General features: G+C 53.5%; 2 protein-coding genes across 4 annotated transcripts in view; one reads left to right on the top strand and one right to left on the bottom strand.

Annotated features, from left to right (window-relative positions):
* The first annotated feature begins 64 nt into the window (after positions 1-64).
* On the top strand, positions 65-13,803 carry YARS1 (tyrosyl-tRNA synthetase 1). The gene is made up of 14 exons (XM_084652543.1): positions 65-207; positions 4,181-4,271; positions 4,984-5,130; positions 5,332-5,507; positions 5,887-6,016; positions 6,445-6,525; positions 7,082-7,174; positions 7,577-7,712; positions 8,081-8,166; positions 9,159-9,294; positions 9,857-9,954; positions 11,214-11,407; positions 11,636-11,777; positions 12,782-13,803. The coding sequence occupies exons 2-14, from the start codon at positions 4,215-4,217 to the stop codon at positions 12,890-12,892; spliced, it is 1,587 nt and encodes a 528-aa protein (XP_084508669.1). The 5' UTR covers positions 65-207; positions 4,181-4,214; the 3' UTR covers positions 12,893-13,803.
* A 928-nt stretch (positions 13,804-14,731) lies between these two features.
* Positions 14,732-17,565, bottom strand: part of NHSL3 (NHS like 3) — a 55,642-nt gene continuing 52,808 nt past the window's right edge. For all 3 annotated transcript variants that reach the window (XM_084652535.1, XM_084652536.1, XM_084652537.1), the window contains exon 7: positions 14,732-17,253. In XM_084652535.1, the coding sequence (XP_084508661.1) occupies positions 17,231-17,253 (23 nt within the window). In that variant the 3' untranslated portion in view covers positions 14,732-17,230. The remainder of the gene's footprint in view (positions 17,254-17,565) is intronic.

Genomic DNA, 17,565 nt, shown 5'->3' with positions numbered 1-17,565 from the left:
CGCAGGCTCCGCCCCCGCCCGCTGCGAGGCCACGCCCCCCATCGATATGCTCTGGGCTTGACTCCTCCGCCCTGTCCGTGCGGCGGAAGCGCTGTCTGGGGCGGTTGAGTCGCGGCGCGGCGCCGCGCGACGCTGATGTAACCCGGAGCCGGCGGCTGGAGACGGGCCGCGGGGGCGCCTCGCCGGGGAGCAGCGGGTCGGGTCACGGTAAGAAGGAAGGGGGGGGGGGGAGGGGTTACACCCAGGACCCACAACCCCCCTCTCACCTCCGGGCCCGAGGCCCCTGCCTGGCTGGGGGGGGGGGTCTCCCGCTTCCCGCGCGTAGCGGCCTGTGGGGCCGGCTCTGCCCCGCTTCTGTGGGGGGAGTAGCGGGGGACAGGCGGGCGGGCGGGGGGGGTAGGAGCACCCCGCACAGCGTTGACATGGTGAGAACAAAAGTGATCCAGGAGCCCCAGGGCGTGAAGGGAAGAAATAACCCCCCCCACACACACACACACACACACCCCACCCTGGCAGCCCGGGTGACAAACACCAGGCCTCGGCATCACTCTCCCCGGCGCGGGTCGGGGGTGCTGAGCATCTGGCGGGACGATTCACGCTGCTGGCCGGCGGAGGATCCGTGGAGCTGGCCTGCTTCGGGAGGCTGGAAAGGGAGCGGGGCTCTGGGTCCAAAACGGCCCCCGCGGCTTCCGCGTCCCTGATAACGCCGGACGGGAAGGGCCTGGCACGCTTCGGGATCGGTGTCCTTACAGGTAAAGGCACACGCTGGGATATGAGACCACCGAACAGCCCGAGGGAGCCCATATCTGTAATGTGGGGGGAGGGCGGGGAAAGCTGCGTGATCATGGGGGACTTTCCGTCTGAGTGACCCGTGGGGAGGTCTCGCGCTACCAGAATTAAAGCATGGTTGGAATTTCTAAACCCTGTATGTGACAGTTTCATAACTCAAAAAGTGTTGCAGCCAACAGCAGAGGAATTCTTTGTCAGATCTTGCTTTACCGGGTGTAGTAGGAAGAGAGCCCTGAGACATGCGCCCTTGTATCAAAGGCCTGGTATAAGGCAGGACCTGCTCGCAGAATCTGGCAAGAACAGGGCTGGTATCGCGGAAATGCACATTCCGAACAAGTGCTAGTCACAGAGTACTCACACAAACACGTCCCGATATCAAGGATGGTATAAAAACATTAACAGGATAACAGGAACACACCGACCCCTCCTAAAAGATAAGGTCAGGATGACAGTACGTAACCTGTTTATACGTAACCCAGGGTATAAAGATGTATCTCAGAGGGAGTATCTTTGGCCAGCCAAGGGGGGGATGGATAGTCCTGCCACTAACTGAGCTGTGTCCATTGTCACGGGCACTCATATCTTAGTATCCTCGTAGAGTCTGCCAGGTGCTGTTACTGTGCTTTGTCAACAGTAAACCTGGCCTGGCGCCTTCGTAAACATTAACGGGTCTTGTGGTCATTGGGGGGTTGGTTCGAGGTCTGCTGTGCCGGCTGTCTGCGCAGAGTTGGGGCAGCACACAGAAAGAACACACACGCAGCCAGACATCTGACTACACCAGATAAAGTTGTGAACAGATTTAGTTCTGATCACAGAACTAAAAAGTAATGGTAGCTTAAGTAGAAGCAGTCTTGACTTGATCACATTTATAATGTGCAAGTAGAATAAAATCCAGACCAGTAATATATATACACTTGGTACTTTAATAGGACCAATATCACAAAGCTGAAAACAATTATGAGCCAAATCAACTGTAAGGAAGAATTTAATCAGAAAAAAGTGAACAATAATTGGGAATCATTTAAGAACACCTTACTAGATGTCCAAAAATCCATAATCTAGGAAGAAGGCCATAGTGGGTTAAAAAACAAAAACCTGGTTTAGAGGAGAAGTAAAGGCAGGTGTAAAAAAGATTAGAAGAAAGGGGAAGTTGATAGTAATGAATATAAATCAGAAGTTAGGAACTGTAGAAAATTGATTAGGAAAGTAAAGGGACACAAGGAGAAATCTATGACTAGCCGAGTTAAGGACAATAAGGAGGAGTTTTTAAAATATATTAGGAACAAAAAGAATCCTGACAATGGTATTGGTCCATTACTGGATGGATATGGTAGAATTATCCATAAGAATGCAGAAAAGGCAAAAATGTTCAATAAATATTCCTGTTCTGTATTTGGAGAGAAAAACAGATGCTTATACTCTCATCATCTGGTGATGTTAACACTCTTTGCATTCCATTAGTTTCTGTGGAGGATAGACACTTTTAAATCTGCATGTCCAGATATCTTGCATCCAAGAGCTTCCTGAGGCTCTCCCTGGACTGTTCATGTTGATTTTTAATAAGTCGTGGGGCATTGGGGAAGTTCCAGAAGACTGGAAGAAATCTAATGTTGTGCCAGTTTTTAAAAAGGGTAAATAGGATGACCTGGGTAATTGTAGGTTTGTCAGCCTGACCTAGATCCTGGGCAAGGTAATGGAGTGACTGTGACTGACACATTACTCCCCTTTAATTCTTTATTAAGTGAGTCACGTAATTAATGTAAATCAAAGATGGGTTTATGGAAAATAGAGCCTGTCAAAGTAACTTGATATCTTTTTTTTTTTTTTAACCAGATTAGATGTTTGGTTGACAAAGGTAATAGTGTTGACATAGGATACTTAGACTTCTGTAAGGTGTTTGACTTGGCACCGTACGATATTTTGAATTTAAAAAACTAGAATGATATAAAGTTAGCGTGGCACACATTAAGTGGAATAAAAACTGGCTGACTGATAGGTTTCAAAGTGTAATTATAAATGGGGAATCATCATCAAGGGGGTGTGTTTCCAGTAGGGTTCCTCGGGGATTGGTTCTTGGCCTTATGCTATTTGACATTTTTATCAATGAGACGACACACAAATTGGGGGAGCGGTAAATAATGAAGAGAGCAGGTCACTGATTCAGATCAATCTGGATCACTTGGTAAACTGGACACAAGCAAACAATGTGCGTTTTAATACAGCTGAATGTAAACTTATATATCTAAGAACAAAGAATGTAGGCCACGTTCCAGGATGGGAAACTCTATCCACCAAATCTCTTTCAGAGTCACTGCTTCCTGGGATAATCAGCTGGACATGAGCTCCCAGCATGAAGCTGTGGCCAAAAGAGCTGATGCAATCCTGGGATGCATAAACAGGGGAATCTCAAGTAGGAGTGGAGAGGTTATTTTGCCTCTGTATTTGGCACTGGTGCGACTGCTGCTGGAATCCTGTGCCCAGGTCAGGTGTCCGCAATTCAGGAAGGATGTTGATAAATTGGAGAAGTTTCAGAAAAGAGCCACAAGAATGATTAAAGGATTAGAAAACCTGCCTTATAGTGATAGACTCAAGGAGCTCCATCTACTTAGCTTAACAAAGAAAAGGTTAAGGGAAGACTTGATCACAGTCTGTAATTATCTACATGGGGAACAAATGTTTAATAATGGGCTCTTCAGTCTAGTAGAGAAAGGTATAACATGATCCAATGGCTAGAAGTTGAAGCTAGACAAATCCAGACTGGAAATAGGGTGTAAATTGTTAAGTGAGAGTAATTAACCATTGGATCAATTCACCCACTGTCTTGATGGATTCTCCATCACTGACAAATTTTTAAATCAAGATTGGGTGTTTTTCTAAAAGCTCTGCTCTAGGTATGATTTTGGGGAAGTTCTGTGGCCTGTACAGTACACGGGGTCAGACTGGATGATTTTGGAATCTATGGTTTCAAACCAGTGGCTGGGGAGTGAAAGGCTCCGTGTCCCACTACCCAGCCCTACCTGCCCCCAGTCTGTGAGTGGTCGGGGGAGAGATGCCGCCCTGCCAGAGTCATAGGGTGGTTATAGATATTTAACAGAGTCTGAACTGCCCCAGGGCGCGTGCCTTGCCCATGCCCTCTATTGAGCTGTGCCAAGAGACCAGCAAGGGGGTGAATCCCACACAGCTTCCCCTCCCCCTACACAAGGCCAGCAGGGTGCGTGCCTTGGCTGAGTGGGCTTCTTAGCCTAATACAGCCCCTCCCTGTGTGCAGGGGCAGTGGGGTCTGTGCCCTGGTCGAGTTGGAAACCACACCAGGAGTCCTCCCTCTGTGACTATCAGGAGGGTTTCCCCTCCCTCCCTTTCCTCTTGTGACATGTCTTCTGTTTAATCACAGTTTGTAAAGGCTTGACTGGTCAAAGGCTGACGCGATGGGGGACGAGCTGACCGCGAGGGAGAAATGCCACCTGATCACCCGGAACCTACAGGTACCTCTGGGATGGGGGCCTTCTCTGCACGGTTACTGAGACGAGAAATACAAAGGGATACTTGCTTCGCTCTACTTATCTAATTATTATTACTTGTGTTGCGGTAGCGCCCCGGACCCCACTGCACCAGGGGCTGTACAGACCCAGAACACAAAGCCAGTCCCTGCCCCGGAAGGCTCCCGATCCAAGAGGTGTCCTGAGGATTGGGGTGCCCCTAGTGCACCCTTCCCTAGACGATTGTGGGGTTTCTATTGTAACCACACTTCTGGGCTTGGTTCCTGCCTCTGCTATACTGTGACCTTGGGAAGCCCCTTAACCTTTGTGCCTCCATTTCCCCAGCCACAGTATAGGGAGAATACTGAGTTGCCTTACGGAGGTTTTTCTTTAGCTCTTGGCTCTTCCATAATGCTCATCAAGTGCCTCACAGTTACTAATGGATTTATCAACTTAGCAGCTCAGTGAGGTCAATAAAGATCATTGGCCCTATTCTGAAGATGGGAAACTGAGGCACAGATAAACTAAACAACTGACCCAAGGATAGAGAGAGCCAGGTATAAAACCTAGATCCCTTGATCCAGAGTTCTAACCGGACAGCTATCCTTCCTCTCCTGGAGTTACGAGCCCAGTGTATCGCGTTCCTTCTCCCATGGCTGTCGTGGTCTCTGCTGGGTCTGTTGTGCTGTGTAACATGCAGCCTCTGGTTTCCTTGCAGGAGGTTCTCGGGGAGGATAAGCTGATGACCATCCTGAAAGAGCGTGATCTGAAGGTATACTGGGGGACAGCCACAACAGGAAAGCCTCACGTAGCCTACTTCGTACCGATGTCCAAGATTGCAGACTTCCTGAAGGCAGGATGTGAGGTACCTGCTCTAACCTAGATGCTGAGACCTTGGGGAGGCCGAAGGCGGAGAAGGGGGGCTTCAGACCCAAAGAGGTCAGGAGCAGGGGATACCTTCAGCTCCAGGCTGAGTGACGGAAAGGAACCTGTAACGCCTCTTATCTATGTGACACCCAGTGTGACGTGCCCAACTCCCCACCCCCCCAACCCCATTCTGTGCCAGGTGACGATCCTGTTCGCTGACCTCCACGCGTACCTAGACAACATGAAGGCGCCGTGGGAGCTGCTGGAGCTGCGCACACAATACTATGAGACCATGATCAAGGCCGTGCTGGAGAGCATCGGTGTGCCTCTCGACAAGCTGAAATTCATCCGGGGCACCGACTACCAGCTCAGCAAGTGAGTTTGCGGGAGCCTGCTCCTCTCTCAGGGAGTGTTCCTGACCATATATTGCCTGGGGGTGGGATTTGACGGCTACTACGAGGGAGAGGGGACAAGTGGCATGGAAGGAGTGAGCTTTGTGGAGCTGACAAGCTCCACAAAGGAACCCGGGGGTGGAAGAGACAAGTGGGATATTGAGCCAGTTGGGGAATCTGTCTGTTCTGAGCCAGTGTCATTCAGGAAAGGAAGGCGGGTCGGGGGTAAGATATCCACACGCCTGATTTCTCTGCGCTCCAGCCAGTGTCCTCCTTTGCGTGTGGTGGCTATAGAAGAGGAAGGTTTGAAGCTTCCATTTGGCTGGCTTCAGCAGCAGTATCGACCTGTTCTTTCCCTCCAGGGACTACACGTTGGACGTCTACAGGCTTTCTTCTCTAGTCACCCAGCACGATGCCAAGAAAGCTGGAGCAGAGGTGGTGAAGCAAGTAGAGCATCCCTTGCTGAGTGGTCTGCTCTACCCAGGACTGCAGGTACCTTTGGGGAGGGTGGCAGCCACCTGGATGGAACGCATCCCCTTCCCCATGAAGGCTGCAATGCATGCGCCAGGCTAATCACAGTCCCCCTCCCCCTACTGCTGAGTAGGGCAGATTTACTTTCTCACTAATCAGCATGAGTATCTGATGTGCAGCCCAAATCTCGAGGACATCACCTGGTGTCGGGGCAGTGCACGGATATAGTGGAGGTTTGGTTGGTTGTTTTTACAGGTGTTTGTACCAGTTGCACAATATCCCTATGTAGCCAGAATGGGTGTGGGATTCCGCTTTCATGTGAAGCTGGGATTCCTAGCCCTGACAGCTCGGTAGATTTCTAGGGTGTGAACCCTGAAAGTGTGATGTCAGCTGGGGTGTGGGAGTCCACGTGCTGCAGCGTAACGCTTGTGGGTGTGTTCTCCCCACAGGCCCTGGACGAGGAGTACTTGAAGGTTGATGCTCAGTTTGGAGGAGTGGATCAGAGGAAGATTTTCACCTTTGCAGAAAAGGTTAGAACTGGGGAGTGTTTTGAACTTCCAGAAATGTAAGAGGCTCCCCCAGGCGGCTGGTTCCAGGTCTCTGCGTTTGAACTCTGCCTGCAGCTGGATGGCCCGCGTGGTCTTATGCACAGTATCTGTGAGGTCACCCAGACCTCTCTTCAGGTTCCTGCTGCTGCCCATCGGTGCACAGTGGCTGCTGATGTAGCTGTTTACAGGGATTCGCTGCCAGGTCAATGTTTGATGCTGGGACCCTGCCTCATGCAGGGGTGACAGTGACACAGCTTTTCCTTCCCCTCTCAGCACCTGATGGTGGCTGTCGCTTGCTGCCCCCAGCAGGTTGCCCACTGCTGTGTGCTGGGAGTGGGTCTGGGCTGACTGGAGAATGGAGCCTCCTCCAAGCAGAGGGAATTGGGATTCAGCAACGTGTTTTGATCCCAGCTTTCTGCACTGGGGGAAGTCTTGAGCCCGGATGCTAGGGGGGAAGAATGCACTGGGGAGTGATGGTGAAAGCTGCTCCTCAGATGGGAGGATGCTTAAATACTTTTAATTCCTTTTCCTCACTTAGTACCTGCCTTCCTTGGGCTATGCCAAGCGCCTCCATTTGATGAACCCAATGGTTCCGGGGCTGACAGGCACCAAGATGAGCTCTTCGGAAGAGGTAGGTTGATGAACCGCATGTCTATGCAGCAATCCCGCAGGGCGAGGCGTTTAACCCTTTGGGGCTGGTAGGCTAAGTCCTGGAACTCCACTGGCTGAGAAAGGAGCCCTCCTCTCTGCTTACTGTTGGTGGTGGCTTGAGACAGGTGGTGCCAACTCCAGCACACCCTGCCTCTCCTAGGGCGGAGGTAGGGAAAGATGCTGAGAGCCCCAGAACAGAGACAGCTGACCTCGGAGTTTCATTGCAGGTAGCTTGGCTGTGGAGCACTGAACCCTACAACTGGGCTAAAGTAAAACTCCTCTGTGTCCAGAGTGATACTCAATTAGTGCAGGATTCCAAGTGGCTGCACTGCCTGCTTCTGGTTTCAGCTCACAGGTCTCCTCTTCTCCTCCCACGTCCTAGGAATCGAAGATCGACCTTCTGGATCAGAAGGAGGACGTGAAGAAGAAACTGAAGAAGGCATTTTGTGAGCCAGGAAACGTGGAGAACAACGGCATTCTGTCCTTCATCAAGCACGTCCTCTTCCCACTCAAGTCAGGTGACTGTCTCCATGCCCCAGAGAGGTTGGGGTGCAGTCTTTCAACAGGAGCCCTTGCTGGGCGACGTTTGCTTAAATGTAGGCAAGAGGCATGAAAGCGAGCACGTGTTTCTCTGCATCCTAATGCAAGGCACCCCCTCATGTGCTCCAAAACCTGGCGCTGCCTCCCCCTCTCCCAGAGCCAGAAAGGAGACACCATCCGCTCACAGCAATGACATGACCTTTTCTGGTCCCTGCTGCAATACCCCTCATCAGTTGTTGGGGGGGGGGGGCATTGGGGGTTATTAGAGTTGCCAGTGGGGACAGTGCCTCAGGGATTTGCCTTCATATTGGTTAATCTGACCCTCTAAACCCTCCTTGTGTCACAGAGTTTGTGATATTGAGAGACACAAAATGGGGAGGAAACAAAACCTACACGACTTATGAAGAGCTGGAAAAGGACTTTGCGACTGAGGTAACTCGGGGCAGGGGGGTCGCTATCCACCTCCCTCATGCCCACACTGCTGTATGCTTGGAAAAAACCCTGGAGCATGCAGAGAGGCCCGTGTTGTTTCCTCTGCCACAGGCTTTGAGTAGTGGGACAAATGTTGATCTCTTGCACCACATGTAAGTCTGTAGGCTCGCCTGGGGCATCAGGAAGGGCAGATTCTGGCCCGGTGAGTGTGGTGGTGCAGGCACCATGATGGTGTGAGGCAGAGACGCCCAGGAGCAGCTAGACAATCAGTGGCTGGTGCAGTACCCGCTCTCTGTAGGTCTAGTCGTTAATGATCTTCCATTTCTGGCAGTGCCTTTCATCTCTAAGCACCCTACAAATTGAGCAGTACACAGATCACTCACGGGGAAATGCAGCCATCTCTGGGTGGGAAAACAGCTGTTCAACAGTGCAGAGCAACGCTGCCCAACAGTTTAGGATAACAAGTGGAGAAGAATCTGTTTCCCATTTAAGCCTCAGGGAAGTTTGAGGGACATGAAATGTCATTATCAAAGCTGGAATTTGACCAGCGCGATGGGGTAATGTCCCTGCTCTTTGCTGGCAGGGGAGGGGAAAATACCATGAGATCTCTAATTACAATGGTGAAGACTTCGGTTTTACATTTCCAGTGCCACAGCGCCTCCTAGCACCACAAAGGAGCGTTGGGTGCAGCACTGACTCACAGGAGAGCATGGCTGAGTCACCAGCCCCACATCCTGCAGCTTCCAGCTATTCCTCTGGGGGGCGGGTCTCCCATCCAGCTAGCGACCCAGCCCTGACCTTCTTAGGACGTGATCCTATTAACTCTCCCAGCATAAGTCACTGTGGCTGCCCCACCTTACAGCTTTCAGTGAGGTACTTGTCTAAATGGGCACAGCCATGCGAAACTGCTCCACCCTTCCAGCCCACTTCTCCCCATGCCCTGGAGAAAGTCTCCTCCACAAATCTCCTCCTTTTCTTTATTCACGTGGCAGGTCGTGCACCCGGGGGACCTGAAGAGCTCGGTGGAAGTGGCCCTGAACAAGCTGCTTGACCCCATCAGAGAGAAGTTCAACACCCCAGACCTGAAGAAATTGACTAGGGCAGCGTATCCTGACCCATCCAAAGCCAGTAAGTGCATGCCATGAGTTCCCATGGGAGGGGAAGGCCTGGGCTGGGGAGATGAGTCCTACAGGTGGGGCTAAGAGCAAACAGAAGAAATTCTGGAACTTGAATTCCACCAGCAATGACCATGGGTGGCTCAGAGTCTGGGTGATACTGGCTTTGACCTTGCTGTCTGATGCAGCTCTTCTTCCTGCCTCTCCTTAGCCAGCATCTGACTTGGATTGTCCCCAGCAGGGCTGATGAAAGAATGGCCTATGGGCCATGTGCCTACCCCAGAAACTACAGATCCCAGCATGCAGTGTTCCATTTCTATTGGAGCTGCAGTCAAGCTGGAACAGTGCATGATGGGACCTGTGGTCCCCACAGGTTGTATTAGAGATGTGGGTGGCTGCAGTCTGCTTGATTTATATATGAATTGGGTGCTGCTGGCAAACCAGAGACAGTGACCCTTGTCTGGACAGAATTCAGGTTCTCCTGGTCCCTGCACCCCTTCCACAAATGCACCTTCACTCGTGGCTGGGTACAACTCTTCTCAGGGCAGGCTGGTTTCACTCTTTTGCACATGCAGAGGCTTCAGTGAAAAACTCCACCAAGAATTCAAACCCTGAGGACGTGATCCCGTCCCGGCTGGACATCCGTGTTGGCAAAGTGATCAGTGTGGAAAAGGTACCAATGCTTTAGCAAGGATCCTGTGATGGGAGAACAGGCATGACAAAGAAAGGGGGGCAGACAGTGGTTTTCAAGGAAAGTAAATCCTTCCAAGCTAGGCAGAAAGTGTTAACACTCTCCATATGCTTAGCTCTAGGTTTGCTCTGCAGGAGCTGCACCTTGGAGCAGTTCTTCCCTCGGGTTTCTGAAAGCTCTGTGCCTGGGAATTCCCCATACAGGAGGCACTGGGCTTGGGAAGCAATGAGATTAGTAACTGAGCCCTGACCCCAAAATACCATCTCTTTGCTGCTTGGTACCAGAATAGGGTCCTTCCCAGACTGATATGGGGGCAGTGGTTTGGTAACATATTAGATGACAGTTTTTCTCCACAGAGCTGTTTAATTATCAAGGCTTAATGAGCTCACCAGGTGCTGGGAAATGGACCTTACCTTTCATTAGTGGTGGTCACTCTCTGGAGCGCAGCTGAGCAAGGCGGGTGGGGATCTAGAAATGATCACCTGCTGTGTCTAAACTGGCGGAGTGTTTGAGCAGAGATGGTGTTGCAGGGGAGACCTGTCACCAAATGGCACACTTTCCCTGAAACAGCTCTGTACTGTTAACACAGCAAGGTTGACCTATGGAACTCACTTCTGCAAGACTTTGAGGCGAATAACTTAGTTTAAACAAAAAGATCAGATGCTTTAACGAATGAAAACATCACTGCAGTCACACAGCACGGGACTAACTAAAGCAAATTACCAAGGCCAGTGATCATGATGCTTCAGTGCCTCGGGTGATCAGCTGCTGGGGTCAGGAAGAAATTCCCTGCTCCCTGAAACTCTTCATTAGCGGAATAGTATTGTAGAGAGGGGACATATCCCCAAAGGCAGCCATCATCAGCCCCTGTTAAGGTCCTGGACTAGATGAGCCAGACAGTGGTTACATTCTCCTGTTCATCTCATTTGATGGCAAGCAGCTATCAAGGAAATTGCCCCATGGGAAATTCTCCCTCTTGGCACTGTCAGTTGCCTCCTCCTAGCCTGAGATGAGGAGGGAGGCAGCCAGTGAGGAGCAATGGGGACAAGGATTTGGATCATCCAGAAGTGGAGGCTGCTCTGGGGTCTTGTTTCCTCATGGAGTGACTCAAGCACTCACTTGGAGGGCGTATGTAAACCACATGGGCGCCTTCCTGCTTGTGTGTGCTCTCAGCCCCCCTTCCTGAGGGATGACCGCTCCCGACTTCTCAGCTGTACCTGCATTGGCATTTGCATTGGCAGCACCCTGATGCCGACAGCCTTTACCTGGAGAAGATTGATGTGGGCGAGCCTGAGCCACGGACAGTGATCAGCGGCCTGGTGCAGTTGGTGCCGAAGGAGCAGCTGCAGGACAGGATGGTGGTGCTGCTGTGCAACCTGAAGCCCCAGAAGATGAGGGGAGTGGAGTCCCAGGGCATGCTGCTGTGTGCTTCCAGGTGAGGGCGTGCAGGGGGTAGGGATAGCAGGGGTGATGAGGCTGAATTTCAGTTTGTTTTCCATATAGGGCAGGAGGGGAGAATACAGCGTAGTCCCCCACAACATCCAGGCTGCCTGTTGACCCCTGGTTCTTTGCTGTCCTATCTCGGGGGAGGATTAGGACGGGCCCCTTCTTTGAGGTCCTAGCTGGTCACTCCCTCCCCCTTTCCCCGTGTGTTTCTCCGCAGCGTGGGGGAGCCCCATCGGGTGGAGCCCCTGGACCCGCCAGCGGGCTCCTGCCCAGGAGAGCGTGTCTACGTGGAAGGCTACGACAGCGGGCAGCCTGACGACGAGCTCAAACCCAAGAAGAGAGTCTTCGAGAAGTTGCAAGTAAGGGGGGGAAGAGAGTCGTCTTGCTCACAATGGGGCTGTTGGGGACGGGGCCCATCTCTGCAGTCAGAGCCCTATCTGCTCTGGCAGCTGAGCTCTCTAGTCACCCAGGCAGCCTACGCCAGTCCTGTCACAGCTTCATGGGAGGCTCTCAAAGCGCTTTACGGCCCCTGCATGAGACAGGGATGTCGTCCCTCTTTCCAGGTGGGGAGACTGAGGCACACTGCATGAAAGTGACTCACATGAGGTCCCACAGAGGGCAGAGCAGAGCCTAGAACAGGAGTCTCGAGTCCTGTGCTCTATCCCCCCTGCCTGGGGAGTAGACGAATACAGCTGGCACTATGCTGTCTAATCCTTGCTAGCCAGGCATCTGCCAGCTGTCAATTGACTGGCAGTGAGGCTGGGGTAGGCCAAGAAGGCAGCTATTGGCAGAGACCTGTTTAGACCCAGTCCATCTCAGGGGGTCTTGTTACCTAGCAGCTGGCAGGCTGTCGCCACTACAAAGGGGACATAAGGGCAGTGGTCAGAGAGGGCAAGTGGGAGTCAGGACTCCTGGGTTCTCTTTTCTGCTCTGCCACTTACTTGCTGCACGGCTTTGGGCAAGGCACATTCCTGCTCCATGCCTCGGTTTCCCCAATGTAAAATGAGGAGCGGGGTATCTTGTAGGGAGGTTAGGAGGCTACGCTCATTGCTTGGAAAGCACTTGGGGATCATCTGGTGAAAACAGTGACAGACCGGAGTTACAGCAGGGGCTGCCTGTGCTGCCATTTTGCTTCACTATTGGTGCCTACAGTGAGGGTTACGGGCCCCCTTTGCCCTTAATGTGAGTTACATGGCGGCATTCCCTGTTAGACCTTTAGCTGGCATGCCCTCCTTGGGCCTGGCAGGAGCAGGGTGCCTGTCCCCAGGGATTTGAGAGGTGGTGAGGGCCCCAAACAGGGATTCCCAGCTGCATGTGCGATTGGCTAGCCAGTCCGACACATCACCCCCCTGCCTCTTCCCAGGCTGACTTCCGGATCTCTGAGGACTGTGTCGCCCAGTGGAAGCAGAAGAATTTCATGACTAAGCTGGGGAACATCTCGTGTAAAACACTGAAGGGCGGAAACATCAGTTAACAAGTGCCAGCCCGTCCCTCTTGTCCTCTCCTCACCTGTTGTCATCCACTGCTCCATTTTGGGTTCTCTTCCCCCAACTTCCACCACAATCGCTGCAGGGCCACGCTCCCCCCACTGCAGCATGCCTCTAAGTGAGGGAGCTTCGGCCCAAAGCACCTGGGGCTCAGAGGCTGAATGTGCGAAATGCAGTAGATGGTTCACACCTTGTAACTGAACTTAGGTAGGTTCAGTGGAGAACTTGCCTCCAGAAGCAGCCTGTTTCCCTTTGATCTGCCATGGACCTGTTCCCACCCAGCTGATCTCTGGAGAAGGCCAAGCATGACTCAGGGGGACCATGTAGCTCCTGAGCCCCCAGCAGGAGCTAGGGCTGCAGCCAGTTGTCTGTTTCCCCTGTGAGTCCTCCTACGTGCGGCTCTCCTGACGTGCCTGAAACAGGGGTAACGCTGTGATTGTGTAAAAGCACGGGCTGTCATCTGACTTTCTGGGGGTGGATTCCAGCGGCTTTGAAGGTTGCACTGGCAGCCTGACCGGCAGCTGCTGCTGTTGGAAAGCTCTGGTAATTTTGGGAAGAATGGTCATTCAAACCTGTGTAGTTTGTAACAGGGGAAGAGGGACTGCGTGGCATCCTGTGTAATGACCGTCATCCTGCAGCTGCCTCAGCCCCACATGCGCTTGGTGCAGGGCTTGAACTGCGAAGACGATGGGGCTGGGCCTGTGGAGGGCATGCAGGGCTCTCTAGATGCTCACGGCTGCTCTAACAGGCAGCAGGGCTGCTCTGGCAAGCCTGTCCCTGGGCTTGCAGAACAGGGTTTTGGCACTCAGCCCATGGGGCTGCAGGTGGGGGTCCTCTCCCTTTAGTGTTGAATCTGAAATCATCAATTGTTAAAAACCCCAATAAAGTGTGAAACTGACTGAGGCGTGTGTGGTGGGGGATGGGACTGTCTTGCTGGAGCCAACAGCCGGATCTTAGAACGTGCGGGCAGGATTAACTGCGCTGAGCCCCCTGCCAGCCTGGGAACTCTGAGTCCTCTCCCCGGAAAGGTCTGGTGCAGGCAGGGGCCTGCCTCTAGGGGCAGGAGGGGAGTTCTAGCCACTTCTTCCCTTCTGCTGAGCCATAGCCCAACTGCAGCGCAGAGTGCTGTGGACACCTGTCCTCCAGCACTCGCTGACTCCACCCAGGCTCCCCTCAGCTGGTTCCACCTTTCAGGCCTAGAGACTATTACTGAGTGGATTTGTTTGCCTGGGGAGACAATAGAGCCTTTGTCAGCAGCAGAGGCTACTCCTGCTCCTTCTTTCGCATGGCAACAGGGGACCTGTGAAAGCAACGGCATGACTGCAGTTGGACCTTACGGACTCTTATCCCGTGCAGAGCAGAGGGGGTAGCCACGTGAATGGCTGAAACACCTCCAGGAGGAGCATGGATCGGGCCATTGTCCATCTGTGAACAGGTTTCAGCGCTGAGGGGGTTAACTCCGTGGACAACTGGTAGGACAGTTGGTTGTCTCCTGCCAGTTGCTTGATCCCTGCTTCAGGTGAAGTTTTACACTGCCACCCTCCAGGGGGGTAGCTGGGCACCTTCCATGTAAAAGCAATAGCTGAGGCCCTCGTGGACTCCAGCAAGGTTCTGGAACTTCTCCCTCGTTAGGGTGAAAAACTAAACAGCTTGTGTGTCTGTCTGGGTGACTCATCTGTTCCAGGCTTTTGGGGAGGAGGGGTGAGTTATGCAAATAGGGGTCTCCCTGTTGTCACTCCAGGCATCCTGGAGGAGGGAAACCCCCGACTGTTAGCCAAGAAGCAAAGGAGACAGCCAATTTCAATCATCATCTTTAACCAAAGAGAGACAGAGCTTGTAACTTTTACTCTGCAGCTTCTCAAGGCAGATGGTTTTTACAATCAAGGAAATCAAAGCATGACCCCATGTTTAAAGAAACAGAAATCAAGGTGCCTGGTTCTAGAGACCAGGGATGAATGTAAAACTCAGGCTTTTGGTCTCATTTAATGCTGCATCCAGTGTCACTCCCTGCTACAGGGTATCTGAAAAGCTTCTCCCTCCCCCGGGGCTGTCTGTGTACACACAGGGCCTGGCTGGGGTGAGGGCACAACTCTGAAATTACAGAGCATGAGGGCAGTGGAATCTCTCAGGGTAGAGATTAGGGAGCTTGGAGAGGCCTCAGTGTCCAGATTCTCCTCCCTTGGACCCAGAAGGCTGGCAATGTGGGAGGAAGCCCTTCCTTCTGTCCCAGACAGGCCCTGGCTGGTTGCAGCTCAAGGGTAATCGCGCCCTGCAGTGACTGAGTCCTCCCCTGCACTTCCTGCCGAGCGCCCCAGACTCACAGGGCAGCAGCTTGGGGCTTGTGCTTTCGAACAGCCCAAAGAAAAGGGGGCTGAACGCTCCCCTAAGGGGCCACTTGTGGCTAACCGCAGCTTTGCAGGGCCCTGCCTGATTAACTGCTTGCTTGGCTATAAATCCCTTTCCAGCTCCTCAGCCAGCAAAGCTGTAGCTCAGAGGTAGGCAAACTATGGCCCACAGGACCCTCCTGCCTGGCCCCTGAGCTCCCGGCTGGGGAGGCTAGCCTCCGGCCCCTCCCCTGCTGTCCCCCCTCCCTCGCAGCCGTGCCACGCGGCCAGCGCAACACACTGGGCGGCTGGGCAGTGCCGCTGCAGAGCTGTGGCCTGACCCGGGGCTCTGGGTGGCATGGGTGTAGCGCTGCCAGCCACCGGTGCTCCAGGCAGCATGGGAAGGGGGGGGTTGGATAGAGGGCAGAGGTCCCGGGGGCAGTCAGAAAGGAGAAGGGGCATTGGATGGGGCAGCAGGGGACAGGGAGTGGTGGATGGGGCAGGAGTCCTGGGGGGGTCAGATAGGGGGTGGGGGCTGGGACACGCCTGGCTGTTTGGGGAGAGACAGCCTCCCCTAACCGGCCCTCCCTACAATTTTGGAAACACAACGTGGCCCTCAGGCCAAAAAGTTTGCCTGCCCCTGCTGTAGCTTGAGCCTCAGCAGCATGTAACATGAAGCAGCGTGAGCCTGGTTTGTTCAGCTCCCTCGGGACTGGCAGAGGGATCCTCCTAAGCCCTGCTTCTGCCTGCCCCCAAAAGAACTTCCCAAGGAGCCCTTGTGGGCCTGCCCCATCCCCACCTTCTCAGAGCACGGCACAGCCAAAGGGACAGTAGAGCCAGTCAGGCGGGGCCCCCCCACAACACACTAGGGTCCAAGCACTGCCTTGGGGTTGCTCCCTTGCCCAGCTGCGTGGGTGGGGAGGGCCTTGTGCCTACACACTACCACTGGCCCCAGGGAACTTACGTGTCTCCCCTGCCGGAGCAGCAGAGGTAGGGAGCCTGCACTCACGAGCACAGGAGGCCAGGCTCACACAGCACGTCCCCTCTGGCACCCTGGCCTTGCCTGCCCACTGTCCTGTAACAGCCCTAAAGAGCGAGGGAACAGCAGCCAGCCTGACACAGGAGGAAGCTGGGCCCTGGCCACCTGCGTTGTCTGCTGTAGGAGCTCGGAGGTCTTTAGCAGCCTGGGCCCCATTTCCCCTCCACTCTCAGCCAGGGCCTGTTCAGCACAGACTCACCCCCCTGCACATTCTCAGTGAAGTGGTCCTCGAGCCTGGGGAGGCCACCCAGCAAGACAGAGGCCTTTACCGCACCTCGGCCAAGCTGCTGCCAGCCTCCGCGCGCCTCAGGCCTGGTGCTGTACCTTTCCAAAGCTAGTCGGGGCATATCTAGCACCACACAGCACGTGTCCTGGAACACGAGGAGTCCCCTGCAGCAAAGCCAGCAAAGGAACTCCTTGGCCAGCCAGCCATGAAGTCCGAAGCATTGGGGACGCGCCTTCAGCTTCTTTTGAAGAGGTGCTTTGATTTCGTGCCGTCTCAGGTGCACAGAACAGAGCCGATCCTCTGCGCCGTGGAAAAACGAGTCCCCAGCCAGGCCGTCTTCTCCCCACCCAGGAGGCCATGCTTCAGGTGGTGCAGCGTGGTCTTATAAAAACACCCCCCCACACGCCTCACAGCGGCTTCTCTGCAGCCTTCCCTCCTGCACCAACAAAACCGGCAAATCCAGCGGGTGAAGGGCGAGGCACTGGACTCCAGGACAGGGTTTGGTTTAGTTTTTTGTTTTGTTTTTTTTTTAAAAAAAGCACAATAAAGCTGTATTATTGAAGAAAGTGAAACCAACACCAGTTTTTGCATAAATATCAAGGCCATCAGAGGCTAAGGCTGTTTGCTTCCATTTAGTCAGTCATGCCAGCTCCACGCTCATCCTTTCACCTGCTCAGGTCCCTGAGAGAGATTTGTATTCCTGGAGGTCAGGGCACAAGCACAGCAGCGTCATCCTTCAGGCTGTCTCTTCCCGTTTGTCTGCAGGAAAAGGAGAGCAATTCCCGTCAGAGCCGGGCGGCGCTCAGGTGGGGTGACAGCTGCTTCACATCCACCCCAGCCTCCTGCCCGAGCTTTTTATACTGAGCCCAGCACACTGAGCCCAGCACACTGAGCAGCATGGGTTTCAGGCTCCCCTCTGTCTGAGCCACGGAACGGCGGTGCCCGTTACAGAGCTGGGGGCTCTAGCCACTGCTCTTAGCTCTGGAAGCCCCTGGTTCAGTCTTGGGGTCAGCCAAGAGGGTGGCCACCTCCTGACGCTGCTGGTTTCTAAAGCTGAAGAGCCTGGGCTTG

The sequence above is a fragment of the Lepidochelys olivacea genome (genome assembly GCF_965140295.1).
Source record: "Lepidochelys olivacea isolate rLepOli2 genome assembly, chromosome: 19".
In the NCBI taxonomy this organism is placed as follows: domain Eukaryota; kingdom Metazoa; phylum Chordata; order Testudines; family Cheloniidae; genus Lepidochelys; species Lepidochelys olivacea.
Note: the sequence above shows the minus strand (reverse complement) of the source record. Positions and strands in the feature narration are given on the sequence as shown.

Bases quoted from the DNA above. Each gene is read 5' to 3' on its own strand.
- YARS1 (XM_084652543.1), top strand. From the start codon at position 4,215: ATGGGGGACGAGCTGACCGCGAGGGAGAAATGCCACCTGATCACCCGG. The intron at 5,508-5,886 runs GTGAGTTTGCGG...CTTTCCCTCCAG, and splicing joins ACCGACTACCAGCTCAGCAA to GGACTACACGTTGGACGTCT. The intron at 7,713-8,080 runs GTGACTGTCTCC...CTTGTGTCACAG, and splicing joins CCTCTTCCCACTCAAGTCAG to AGTTTGTGATATTGAGAGAC.